Genomic DNA, 13,970 nt, shown 5'->3' with positions numbered 1-13,970 from the left:
TATTATCATTCTTTATTGGCAGAGTTTTGAATAGCTTCCCACCTTTATACACAACATCCCTAAGGCATTGGGGGGGCGGGGAATGAAGACATGAAGAAGGAAGGTTGTAAAGAGTTGGAATGGGGTGGGGATGCTGGCAGGGAAAGCAGAAGCCAAACAGAACTAGGCAACAGCGTGCCATACAGGTAGAAGGCCAGGAGGTGTGGTCACAACATTGCCCATCTAGCACAGCTGAACATCCAAGTAAGCGCATCTCGGTCTTGAGTTAGCCCTGGCACCCCCAGAGGATGTCTTGGAGCAGAACTATGAGGCGACACCACGTTTGGTTGACGAGCTTCCCTCTGGGGCTTGTGATTTTCAGACATCGTCCTGGGAAAAAGACGGACAGAGACAGATCAGCACCTCATTTCATCATATTCTGCAAGGCCTGTAAAAGCTCTTGAGGGAAATGGTGATGCTAATGGCCCTTCAGTTGGCTACTACTCTGGCTTCTGGAGAAGCCTGGAAGTCACTTCTAAGCTAGAGAACATACCCCTTTGCACTGAACTGCTCTCTTTAGTCAGTGAGCACAGCACAGTCAAGCAATGAAAGCCAGTGTGCGGGATAGACAGGCAGAGTCGCCTGGTGTAGTAGTTAAGAGCGGTGGTTTGGAGCAGTGGACTCTAATCTAGAGAAACAGATTCGATTCCCCACTCCTCCACATGAGCGGTGGACGCTAATCTGGTGAACCGGGTTGGTTTCCCCATTCCTCCACATGAAGCCAGCTGGGTGACCTTGGGCCAGTCACACTCTGTCAGCCCCACCTACCTCACAGGGTGTCTGTTGTTGGGAGGGGGAGGGAAGGTGATTGTAAACTGGTTTGATTCTTCTTTAAGTGGAAGAGGAAGTCGGTATATAAAAAACCAACTCTTCTTCTTTCCCTCCCACCTTCCAATGGGCTCCATTTTCTATATTTCCCGAGCCCTTCCCTGCCTCCTCCTCCCCAGTGCTGCTTCTACTCACCCATAGCAATCATCTCCTCTGTCCTGCCCCAAACTTTCTCCCACTCCCAGCTGTGGCTCCAGCAATCTCTTCTCCCACCACATTTTTCTTTTCCTCCACTCCTGCCCTTCTCGTTTGTAGTGTGTCGCTTTAGTGATCCCTTGTTTTCTGCCTCCTTAATCTACCCACCTCCATATATTTGGGGTGCCCTTTGCATGGGGGCTGTCCAGAGCCTTTTCATCTGAATGGAGAGAGGTGTCCAGTGGGGTGCTACAGGGTTCGGTACTTTTCAATATTTTTATAAATGTTCTGGATTAGGGTATGGAGGGACTACTCAGTAAATCTGCAGATGACACCAAATTGGGAGGAGCAGCAAACACACCAGAAGACAGAGATAGAATTCAATGAGATCTGGACACACTGGAAAAGTGGGTGGATGAGCACAAGATGCAATTCAACAAGGATAAGTGCCGAGTTGTACATCTGGGTAACAAAAATGAGGGACTTGCATACTGGATGGGGGATACACTTCTGGGTAGCTGTGTGTGTGAACAAGATCTTGGTGTGTGGGTGGACTGCAAGTTAAATATGAGCAGCCAGTGTGATGCAGTGACAAAAAGGCTAATGCGATCTTGGGGTGCATCAACAGAGGCATAACATCCAAATCACAAGATGTCATAGTTCTGCTGTACACTGCATTCATCAGGCCGCACCTGGAGTATTATGTGCAATTCTGGAGGCCTCAATTCAAAAAAGATGTGGACAGAATCAAGTGGTTGCAGAGGAGAGGGACGAGGATGATCAGGGGCCTGGAGACCAAGCCCTGTGAGGAAAGGCTGAGGGAGTTGGGAATGTTTAGTATGGAGAAGAGGAGGCTGAGGGGGGACATGATTGCTCTTTTTAAGTAGCTGAAGGGCTGTCACTTAGATGAGGGCAGGGAGCTATTCCTGTTGACAGCAGAGGACTGGACTCGCAATAATGGGTTTAAATTGAGGGCGGAAAGGTACCAGCTGGATACTAAAACAATTTTTTTTTACAGTAAGAGTTGTTCGACAGTGGAGTCAGCTACCTAGAGAGGTGGTGAGCTCCCCCTCACTGGCAGTCCTTAAGCAGAGGCTGGACAGACACTTGTCAGGAATGCTCTAGATTGATCCTGCATTGAGGAAGGGGTTGGACTAGATGGCCTGTATGGCCCCTTCCAACTCTATGATTCTAGAACAGCAAGCACCTGCTGGGCTGGTTCCACTTTGGTATTTTTGCAGGGAACAATTTTTTGCTTGTGCCGCATTTATTTATGCCTTCGTAGCCCATATAATGGAATATCTGGAATTGCCTCCTCTCTGCTTTTTTGTGATTTTACTTCATGCTTGTGTGTAGCCGAGTTAGTCATGCACTTGCAAAGGCCACGCATGTGTGTCCCTCATTATCCCATGAAAAAAGGTGGTACTTACATCAAGGTCATCCATGGCCGGGGGCGCTGTCTTTGTGCTGACTTTCTGCATGAGCTAGAGGGGGACAGAAAGACTCTCGGTGAGGATTCCAGCATGGCTTCTCAGAAGAAGGCCCTCTTCCCCTTCCTCTAGATGGGAGGGGGCTAGCTTGGCATTCTGCTTCTGGCTTGCTGCCTTTGTGCACTGGAACAGACACCATGGGGCTGGTGGGCACACTCATGCTCTGCCCTGGCCCTCTCCTTTTTGGCATCTCCTGCCCTGTCTCAGACCTTGAGCTAGAGGAAGAAATCCACATTTTGCAGTCTAGTACGATTGTCACAGCCTGGGGGAGCAACCTCAGTCATGCTCACCACTTCCTGCTTCCTGCTTCCCATGCATAGCTTCAGCGCCACAGACTGATTTGCCATTATCAGATCGTCATCCACACCTGGCAACATGAGCGGGGGGGGGGGTTGCCTCTGCTTCCCCTCCCTCCTGTGTAACGGACTGGGCCAGGGAAGGAAGGCTGACCCCAAGCAGCTGCTGCTCCAGCTGCAGAGGCGGCCAAGGGCAACTGTGTGTGTGTGTGTGTGTGTGTGTACGCGCACACACTGAAGCATGTGGATAATGGAGATCTCAACTCCCCGCCTTTCCTGGCATGATGCTGTATAAGGCCAGGTCAGTTACTGGAAATTATTTCTGTCTATGACCTCCTCCTAGAAATGGCTGCAGAGCTGGCAGGATGAGTGGCTGTTATTGTGTGAAGTGGAATTTTGGGGAGAGGGTGGGGGTTGCCAAAATGCTCCATGAGTCTTTCTATTTTCCCAGGCTCCCAGTACCACCAAGAACCAGTTCTGATGGTACGAACCTGGCGCTTCTCATCAAGGACAGGCTGGGGGTCCCTGCCGGTTACGCATTGCTTGGTCCAGCTGGCCTTGGGCTGGCTGGGCCGATCTTGTGCCTGGGGTGGGGGACTCTGCCAGGGTGTTGGTCGTGGGGCAGCCATGTCCAGCCAAGCGGGGAACTTCCCAGCTGCTAGGGCACCTGCAAAGACTGACCCAGGCTATCGTAGGCCCCTTGGTTTGCTAGTGGAGTTGAATATCAAAAGGACTTGTGGACTGGGGGCACTCATGCCAAGGAGGACAAAGGGTGCCAACAAGGTGATGGCGAAAGTGGCACAGAAGGCTCTCCAGCACTACGATTATCTCAGCTGATTCACACTATTTATGATGACTGGGGATTTCAGTGTCTTTCAGGTGCCCGGCAGACCATTCTGTCTTATTAAGGCACCTAGACTGCGCCTGGGCATGGCCACTGAGTGGTTTCAGTCTCTCAGCAGACTGCACACAGGTGACTATATTAGCCACTCTGAATCTGCAATATAGGGCTTCTTTTGTAGGGTCCCACAAGGATTGGTGTTATCCTGCAATACTTATGTCCAGCCACAAAAGGGGATCTGTTCCAGCAAGCCCACAGAGGCCACCCTCTCTGTCCTGGGCCATCACCTGGAGGTTGTGATTAAGGGGCAACCAGCCAACAGACAAGACAGAAGCCCCGTGCAGGCAGGCCACACATTTGTGCCATGCAGATGATTTGACGGTGGTGTGGAGGCAGGAGGGGAGGGCCAGCATGCTTGTGCCAACTCTCCTTCCCCGTGCAATGAGTAATCAGCATGGGGCTAGAGGTGACGCTGGTTGGGAACGTTGGCTATTTTAAGTGAAGTCAGTCAGGCATTGCTTGACTTGGTTAAGAGCCCTTGGGTGCTTCTTGATCCCACATTACTGCTGGAGAAACAGGTTAGTACAACAGCAGAAAGTGCCTTTTTTCAACTGTATGAGGCATGAAAATTATCTTTCTTTCTAGACTCAGCTGACTAACCACTCAGCTGACTTAGTGGTTGTGCTCAACAATTGGCGCAAAAAAGGGCAGCTTATCCTTTGCCAAGATCTTGCCATTTTGAACCCAAAACATCTGTTTGCATCCCATTTCTTTCCACAGGAAGGTGCCAGAGCTTCATTTTAAAGCTCTTCACAGCCTGAGGCTTGCAGACTTGAACGACCCACCCATGCCCGTATCAGCCTCCAGGATCACAAGATTCTGGCCAACAGTCCCTGAATGCAGGGCAGCGACGGGCATCTTGGCTAGGTCTTGGCCGCGCTCTGTCCTGGCCCCTTCCCCGTGGAACAGCCTCCCAAAAAAGGTCAGAAGATCCACCTCCCTTCTGAATTTCAGGAGAAAGTGAGAGATGGAGCTTTTTAGGTAGGGTTTTGATGTAGTTACTAGACTTTTCAATGATCTTACACTTTGTACCGCTGGATCTTGTGAGCTGCCTCAAGCCCCCTTGTGGGGATAAGTGTGGGATGTGAATACTTAAATACATAAAACAAAATCATGCAACGTAGCTCACACTCTGTGGGCTAGTTAATAAGGGGCTGAGTTTCACTATGGGAAATTCAGGCTCAGACTGTGCACTTAGCTATAAAGACTACTGGACGGCCTTGGATTTCTGGCAGGGTTATGTACACAGAAGAGGAGCCTTGCGAACCAGCGCAGAATTTAGCCTTCGGACTCTGTGGTCATCACAAAATGCGCAGCCCCCATGACAAAATACGTAGGTGCATATTTGCATAATACGCACTAGTCACAGAAAATCAGCTTTTCTTGCCACAGATTATAGATTTAATTTTTGACAAGCCTTTTTAAATTCTAGTTTGCCTCAAGGGGATTAATGCAAGTGTAAATGAATGTTGCTAAGCACTTTGCACACTGAAAAGAATATATAAATCAGGCAATTGCAAGCAAGCATAATCCCCAGACAATCTTGCCTTCTGGCAGAAGAGGTATAATTCTCTAACTATTGCTTCAGCTTAACGCAATTGCCCGTCACATGAACTGGGCTTTGCCAACCACGCACCGGCCTGGAGGAGAGCCTCGCTATTCCCACTGCCTCTAAAGAATTGCTCAAGGAAGCTGGAGATGCTGTCATCTAGAGGCACGGCAGGGACCAAGGCTGCTCCCCAAGAACGTGGGCAGTGCGGATTCTGACAGGAAGGGAGCTCAGAGGCTTGGCCTAGCCTGGCTCTGTAGGACTCACCTCTGCGTACTGCTCAACCATGGCAGCCTCCACCTCCTCGTCTCCTTCCCAGTCCCTCCAGTTATCAAAGTCCACAGAGAGCCAAGCCGGCTGCAAGGAAGACCAACCGTTACACCACCACACGGCTCCCTCTGCACTGGCAAAGCCCAGCTGCCAAACATGAATGGGCCATCCTGATTGCCCACACACACAGGAGGACAGCGCTGACCTCTGCAGGAGTCAACTTTGCCCTTCCCCCCCACCAGATTTCCTCCCACCCCCCCCAAGCAAGCATTCTGGTCTATTTGGCCCCTTCCCATCAGCACCACTGCCTAGAGCTCCTTGAGGGCTCACTGCAGCCAAATGGCAACCTCCCCTTGGACCAGTGTGGCCTAGTGGTTAGAGGATCAGACTAGGACCAGAGAGAGCCAGGCTCACATCTCTCCTCTGCCATGAAGCTCACTGGGTGACCTGGGGCCAGTCACTCTCTCTCTCCCAGCCTAATCTATCTCACAGGGTTGTTGTGAGGATAAAATGGAGATTGGGAGAATGAGGTGCATCACCCAGTCCCAGTCTTCTTTTTGGTTTGGCATTCAAGTCCAACTCAGCACAACGGATTCCCCCTTTCCCCCAGCATTTCTGTCAACCAAAGCTCCGTTGCACAGGTGCAGCGGGAGGGACAGAGGCGGGAGCCCCCCCCCCCCACCTTCGACTCTTCCTTGGTGAGCCGGGGCCAGGCAACTTTGTCCTTCCACTTGCGCACAAAGAGAGTGATCGATCGGCCCGAGCGCTTGTTCTGGGAATCCTGCAAGAGAGTGTTTTGGAGAGAAAGAGCAGGCTGACGGCAATCACAACAAACAGCTCCTTCAAGGCCCTCGTTTTTGATAAGGTGTGGTGGCTCAAGCTACTTCACAATGAAAAGCTGCATCAGGGGAAAGGTGGGCTATAGAAATACCCTAAGTAAGTAAATTGTGTTGCCTTGTTTCTAATCACGTTTATTTAAGAAATGCACATCCCATTCTTTGAAATACTTTCATGGCATCTGGCAGCCAAAATAAGCAACACAAATGAATCACAATCTACTGAAAGCCAAACAATCATCATTCTGACATGCAAGAACCAAGAGGGAGGCGCCTGTGAATTCAGTTCCAAACACAGGACCTGGCAGCACACATCTGACTGCCAAGACCTGGATAGGAGTGTAGATATGTGTAGTTAGGCTCTAAGAAAGAATCTGGGGGAGGGGATGTTTTAGGATGGGCATTTTCAAACTGTTGCCCCTGCCCCAGTTCTTTGCAGGCTCCCAGATGGTATGCTTTGACAGTAAAGTGCCTGAACCCCATGTGGTGAAAGGGAAAAGCCAGAAACCAGGAATGCAATCCATGTAACACCTTCTGTTCACCAGGGGGCATCTTCCCCACTGCCTGGTCCATAGAAACAGATTACCTTTGCCACTGACCCTTCCAAGAGTCATCCCCAAACTCAGGAGAAAGAGGACAGAGTGCAGAGAGCGCCCTCCTGCTGCCCCGGAATGGGCGACAGGAGAGAAATACCCAGGGCTTTCTCTTACACTGAAGGGAGGCAAGCAGCCAGTTTTCTCTCAGCTGAAGAGGGGAACCGCCTGGGCTCCTCAGCCACATGTGGAGGTGGATCTCCTGGGTCCAGGGCTGAGCCCTGGCATCCCCACCTCCCACTTGCCCTCCTCCACCCCAGGTATTCTCAAATGGAAAATCTCTTCTGGCCCAGAGGAAGCAGGGCACAGACTCCTGCACGGATCGGTGTTCAAGCCAGCAGTCGCAGCAGCGGCAGCCCCAGCCTGTCTCTTTCCAAACAGAAGCCATTTCTGTCCTCCTGTCACCCTCCAGGTGGACCAACACATGGAGTGCAAGACCAGGTGCCATCCTCAGTGATCGGGGACACAAAAATCCCTACAGGGGTTCAATTAACGATGGCCATTTTGCTAGCTGAAACAACTTTTATTGCCCCCCCCATTCCCAATGTGGCGCCTGTGGGTGCCATGGCATGCGCTAACACCTTTTCTGGCGCCCACCAAGTATTTGTAGGGCTTGCCCAGCAAGGCTTCCGACTGGCCTTTGGAGGGGCCGTGGCTCAGCGGCAGAGCCTCTGCTGGGCACGCAGAAGGTCCCCGGTTCAATCCCCGGTGGCATCTCCAGTTAAGGGACTAGGCTGGCAGGGGATGGGAAAGACCCCAGCCGGAGACCCCGGAGAGCCGCTGCCGTCTGAGTAGACGAGGCTCGCTGGGACGGAGCGATGTCTGGATTCCGGAGGAGGCAGCTTCGCGCGGTCATGCGAGATTGCATTGGCTGGGCAGTTCTGCAAATGTTGCTTCGGCGGCAGCTGCCCCAAGTGACCAAGGCGAAGCTGTGGCTGGCGCCCCCCCTCCCCCCGCTCCCAAAGGCCGGGGACCCCCGGACGGCACCGGGCCGCAACTGGGCGGGCTCCCCGTGCGCCGAGCGGGGAGGGGAAAGGGCGCCCGAGGAAAGAGGCGTCGGGGCAGAAGCGGGAGAGGCCCTTGGCTCGCCGCCGCTCACCTTGGCGATCACCCGCGCGTAGAACTCGAGGTCGTTGCACAGCTCCAGCCCGTCGGCGTTCTTGCAGCTGCGGAGAGACGGACGGACGGGCAGGCGGGCAGGCGGGCGGGCGGGCTGCAGCCGGGGCGCCGCGCCAGCAGCCCGCCGCTCCCCGAGGAGGGAGGGCTGCCGGCGGCACGGGGGGAGGGGGCCCCGCCGCCCGCCCGCCCCCCACCACCCACCCGCCCCGTCCCGAGCCGCGGGCCCCACCTGAAGCGCAGGCGGTGGTCGCCGAGGTCGACGCGCACGTCGCTGCTGTCCTCCACGCAGAACTCCACGAAGACGTAGCGCGGCCGGTCGTACCAGACGGCCTTGGCGGCCGGGCTGCGGCGGGGCGAGAGCGGGCGGGCGGGCGGGCGGGCCGGTCAGGGCAGCGCAGGGCAGGGCAGGGCGGTCCCCCCCCCCGCCGATGGCCCGACGCCCCCTCCCCTCAGGCGGGCAGACCCTCGACCCCCGCGGCGCTCACCGGGCCATGGCCCCTCCGTCCCGTCCCGTCGCGTCGCGTCCCCTCCGACCGACCGACCGGGCGGCGCCCAGCCCAGAGCCCCCTGCCTCCGTCCCCTCCCTCCCTCCGTCCCTCCCTCGGCCGGCTGCCGCTGCCAGTCACTGCCCGGCCGGCCGTCGAGACCCCCCGGGGAGGGGGGGAGAGGAGGGGCTGTCGGTGGCCCCGCGCCCGCCTTCTGGGTGGGGGCCGAGGGCGGCTCAGCTCCAGGGCGGGCGGGGGGCCCGTCGGAGCCGGAGGGCTTTCCGCGGAGCGACTGTTCACGTTGCAGCAAAGGACCGGCCCCGCGGGGCTGCGCGCCCATCCGGCCCCTTCGCCTGCGGGCAGCGCCACCGAAGCCCCCCCGGCCAGCGCTTCGTGGCGCGGAACCCGGACCGGTCCGAAGCGCCGCGCCTCCGGCAAAAGCGCCTCTCGGGTCCAGAGCCACGGATTCCACCACAAGCGGCACAGGTCCACTGCTCTGTGGCCAACACCACGGCGCAAAAAGGGAGGACAAATCCTCATGGATTTCATGGATGTGTTATTTCATTGCAGAGATTGTAATGAGACGGACCCAGCAGTTTCTTTGGAAAGAAGAATGCTGAAATTGCTGCCCCCAAAAGACCGTTTAGACCCTGCCATAGCAAAGAGGCTGAAGAACTATTTGCCCGCCTGACCAAGGGGTGGGGAATCTGCAGTTCAGTTCATCCATTTTAATTATTTACATTTTCGGAAGTGAAGGACCAGAAAATGGGTTGGGGACTGACAAACACAAGGAAGAAAATTGAACAATCTCTCCTGTTTTGTTAATATTTATGTCTATTATCTAAAGTTTTATTATTTATAGTGAGCATTATTAAAAACCATATCTGAAATACAACCTTCTTTTTGTTATCCTTCGAAGTAGTGTCTAGTAGATGGTACCTTCCATCAAACTCAGGTGTCAAAAATTGCAGGGCCCTTCCCCCCCAGAGCCCCTCCCCCTCGAGTGTGTGTGTGTGTGTGTATGTGTGTGCAGTGTGACTATGAGTAGGTGGGACCACGTGTTCCAGCTGTTGGCAGGCAGTGTGTGTGTGTGTGGCCAAGCCCTTACCTTTATGAACCAGAGGACGAGTTCATTCTAGCGTTTTTGTCTGAGGGGTGCATTACCGAGTCTGGCCTGCGAGGTCAGCGTGCTAGAGAAGAGGCTGCCCCCCCCCCCCCCGTTTGAGAGCAAGGCTCTAAGGAGCCATTAAAAAAAAAAACCTATTTAATATAGAGTGGAACAGAAGACAGTGTTTTTCCTATTCCCCCTTTGATTGTGAGGTGGTAATCAGAGGTCAGCGGGGTAGAGAAGGAGACATCCTTATAGTGTGTGTGGAGGCTTTAAAAGAGCCCTTTTTCCTGGTAACCACCTCCAGCCAGGAGATTCCCAAACAAGTGGGTTTTTTTATGACTAGGAGTGAGCCAGGAGTTTTTTGGGTTTTTTTGGCCTGAGGGTGCTTATGCAGACGTCTTTTTATGAGGGGTGAAAGCTATTCCCCCTCCCCACATCAGAAAAAAAGAACTGTTTTTTAGCCCAGGAGAGAAGCCCCACCACTTTAGATTTTTAAAAAGCAGACTGCCTTCCATGCAAAAGAGGGTTGCTATTTCCAGGCAAGACAGAGAAAGAGGTCTTGAGAGAGGCAGGCAGGCAGGCTGGCAGGCCAAAACCCAAACGTTTTCCCCCTCCTCACGTAAGCTCCTACAGCTCCCCCCTCCCCCCCAGCTGTAAATCCTTCAGCCGAAAAAGAGCTGCTTATCTCAAAGACAGACGAGTTACTTTTAATGAGCGCCTTCCTGTTTTTAGCAGCAAGCTGGGCAAAACTATACCAGCTGTCAGTTCCCCCCTCCCTTCCCCCCCCAAACAAGCCCTGCTCTTTTTAAAGTTGTTTTTTCTTCCCCGCTTTTACAGCCAAGACGGCTCAAAATATGCAGCCCCTCCTTGCAAAAAACAAAACTGAAGCGATAGGCAGAGGGTGGGGGCTGGCTGCAAAAGGTTTTTTTTAAAAAAAAAAAAAAAAGAAGGGAGGTGATTCCTAGTCCCACTCATCCCGTTCCTCAACAGACAGAAGAAAACAGTCTAAATCAGCCCTCCAAACGCAAGTTCCTTTCAGGGAACGTTTTGAGAAAAGCAGATTTTTAGCCCCCACTAACTTCTACACCTCCAAAAGCCAGCTAGCTGTTTTATCAGGCTGACCCCCCCCCCAGTTGATTAGTGCTCTTGTGTTCAACACACATCTTACCCCCAGCAGAGACGTCCAGTGAAAAGAAAAGAAAGGCTGAGTTGGGTCTTTGGAAAAGGCTCCGTTTTTCCCTGTCAGCTGATTCGGCTGTAAGAATTTTGATAGTGTAAGGCTTTCCAGCCTCCCTGGGCAGTTTCCATAAAATCACTTGCTCAGACGACCATTCAGAAACAGGTAAGTTTATTGGAAAGGGTAAGATTACAAACAATTCTATACAGCAGATGTCAGTTACATGTTTTGAGAACAATGAGATAACAGTGTCAGACTATGCCTCCCACATGAACATCAAAAGTTCCCAAGAAGCTCGTTAATGCAATCTACCGAAGCCAAGGTCAGGGGAAGCAGGAGGAATAGGAGGTGGGGAGGGAATGGGAGTCAGCGTGACATTCCAGCTTGGGGCCTGCTTAGGGTTTACAACACCAACAGCCTGAACCAAAGTTAGCAAAGGTCTGCTTTGCTGCTTATACGAGCAAAAACAGAAACACACAGAAATGGAGCATTACAGTTCCTCACAGATAGGCTACTTCCAGGGGAAAGGGAGGGGGTGGGCTTCTCTCCTTATCTTTTTTACCAGCGAAAGAAGAACAGGGCTATGGAACTTCTCTAGCCAGCGTGCAAGGGGTGTGTGTGTGTGTGTGTGTGAAATCTTTGGCTCAGGGACAGCAACGGGGCCCCACAGGACAGAGACTTTATTTCATTCTGCCGACTCACAGTGAGAGTGACAAGCCCCCCCCCTATCAACGCAAGCCACGCTGTCCTTGCAGAGTGGTTTTAGGGGGGACAGCCCCTGACTGGCAGATGCCTTAGCTTTTTTTCTAAACGCCTCTGTGCTTGTGTGTGTGTGTGAAAACTTTGCCTCAGAGACAGCAACAGGGCCCCACAGGACAGAGAGTTTGATTTCTCTCAAGCCACCCAGCCCCTGAGAGAGACTGTTTTTTTAGCCCCTTAATGCCAAGCCTGCGGGGCTGACTTTCTAGATCAACACACAGTGTTAAAATCAGGACATTTCCTAAAGGAGAAAACTTCCAGTTTCTAAATGGCTGAACAAGGCCAGCCTCGCAAGGAGGTCTAAAGGGGCTGAATGAGGAGGGCTCGGGGCTCAGACTCCTGCTTGCTTAGCTGCCCCCCCCCCCCGGAAAATAAAACACAAAGGAAAGTTTTCCTTTTTCTTAAACTCTTCTGTGGAAAAGAGAGGCAGGATGGCTCCTACACGTGAACAAAACACACAGCTGCAACCCCCCATTTTTGCCTGCACGGGTGGTTTTATAAAACACAACGACAGCCCTGTCAGACGGGCCACCCCCAACAGCTCGCGGAGAGAGCGGGCCAGAACGCCGATCTTCGCCACACAGGTCAGGGCCGGCGAGCCTGGGCCCCCCACCGATTTTCGTGACGTTCCAAGCTGGTTTACCCAACGACCACTGGGGGCGCTCTTCCCGCACATGTGTCAGCGTGACCTCTCCCCGCGTGCGTCCGGGCGAGGGGATGAAGGGACCGCGATCCCCACGGGTCTGCGGGGTGGCAGGGAGGAAGTGGCGATCAAAAACAAAACACATGAGATTCTGACACGGGGTGGGAGGCGCGCCTCAAGGACAGAGGGCCTCCGAAGCTCGCTGGGGGCAGAGCCGGGTGCGGCCCGAGCCGCGGAGGGGGGCCCCAGGGGGGAAAAAGCCAGAGGCGGGGTGGGAGGCCCCGGCGAGCGGGCTTAAAAAGGACGGTTCGGGTGGCCTTCTTTCCACGGCATGCTTCTTCTCCCATTCGGCCTGAGCCTTGGCCACCGCCACGTCCACTGCTCGCAACTGTTCCTCAGCCTTCTTTTGGTCGGTGAGTGCCTGGGCAGTTTCGAGCTTCAAGGCGGCGGCCGTGGTGACGATCGGAAGGGCTTCTTGCTCTAGAAGAGCGAGGAGTGGGGCAGAGTCCCCACCAAGCAGAGGTTGCACTTGGACAGCTAGTGCGGCTGCACCATCCCCAAACGTCGGGGTTAACAGTTGTGTTAGATCGGCCACCGTGGTTGTGGTCGGGGGCAGTCCCACAAATAATAACGCCGTTTGGACAGCGACCTGTCGTGTCTCCGCTTGACACACAGCAGGATCAGGTACTAGTGACAGTGGGGATCCCCCCGCCGGTGTTCCCGCCATGGCCCGGGGCTAGTCGGGGCAGATAGGGGCCGCTGTCGAGGTCTGTTGAGTCTCTTGCAAAGTCAATCTCGCCAACAAGCGAGTTAAGGTTACTAAGTCCTCCTGTGTGGCACGCACTTCATCCAATAGTTCGTCCAGGACCAAGAGTTCGTGATAGGCGTCCCGATCCAAGTCCTCGGACGTCCAAGGCTTCGCGTCGGCAAAGCAGCGCCACTGAACCCGAACAAGTTCCACTAGGCAGTTGATTTCCACATCAGTTTGTACAGCTTCAAGGAGCACATCACGCAGCAGAGTAGGGTCATCAGGGCAGGCCGACGTTCCCAACAGCAGGGCCCAGTGGTCCAAGTCCTCCAGGATTCCACACAAGGAACTTGAAGCTGAGACGTAGGCAAACCCCCCAGGGCTCTAGCCAGGCAGGTAAAAGAAGAGAGTGATTCCTGCCTTAATGTAAGCATTTGTTCCCGATGCACTCCCACAAGCAACACTCGCAGACCGGTAATCCAAATAAGAGTTGACTTTAATGGAGATCATACAGGTATTCAGAGCTTGCAAAAGTAAAAAGGCAGGAATGGGGCAAAAGGGACATACAGCAGACTAAATGGAGAAACAGGTCATATCAAGATAGCACAGGTTCGCATGGTAACCCCTCAGTCCAACGGGCCGGGCTCTCACGAGCTTCAAAGCCAGAGAGGAATGCAGTCGTTAGGAAAACAGTCCTTGAGCAAAGCAGAGTATCTGTGAGAAACCAACACTATCCCTAAACGCAGAGAGCAGGCCTGACATTGCCAAAAAAACAAACAAATCAGTGGGTTATAGATCAAATCAAGCCTGCACTGACCCTAGAAGCTAAAATGACTAAACTGAGGCTGTCGTATTTTGGTCATGTCATGAGACAACAAGAGTCACTGGAAAAGACAGTCATGCTAGGAAAAGTTGAGGGCAGCAGGAAAAGAGGAAGACCAAACAAGAGATGAAGTGACTCAATAAAGGAAGCCACAGCCTTCAATTTGCA

The 13,970-nt window shown here is 53.5% G+C and overlaps 2 protein-coding genes across 2 annotated transcripts; one reads left to right on the top strand and one right to left on the bottom strand.

The window, feature by feature from the left end:
* Window positions 1–265: 265 nt before the first annotated feature.
* Window positions 266–8,549, bottom strand: PTGES3L (prostaglandin E synthase 3 like). The gene is made up of 7 exons (XM_056864718.1): window positions 8,542–8,549; window positions 8,286–8,399; window positions 8,037–8,103; window positions 6,191–6,289; window positions 5,506–5,595; window positions 2,429–2,486; window positions 266–369 (listed from the first exon to the last, which is right to left on the bottom strand). The coding sequence occupies exons 1-7, from the start codon at window positions 8,547–8,549 to the stop codon at window positions 266–268; spliced, it is 540 nt and encodes a 179-aa protein (XP_056720696.1).
* On the top strand, window positions 8,548–9,120 carry LOC130490914 (translation initiation factor IF-2-like). The gene has a single exon (XM_056864716.1). It carries the CDS (start codon window positions 8,548–8,550, stop codon window positions 9,118–9,120), a length of 573 nt encoding a protein of 190 aa, XP_056720694.1.
* The last annotated feature ends 4,850 nt before the right edge of the window (window positions 9,121–13,970 follow it).

This window comes from Euleptes europaea, chromosome 18, assembly GCF_029931775.1.
Source record: "Euleptes europaea isolate rEulEur1 chromosome 18, rEulEur1.hap1, whole genome shotgun sequence".
NCBI lineage: Eukaryota > Metazoa > Chordata > Lepidosauria > Squamata > Sphaerodactylidae > Euleptes > Euleptes europaea.
This window is presented reverse-complemented; position numbering and strand designations above follow the sequence as displayed.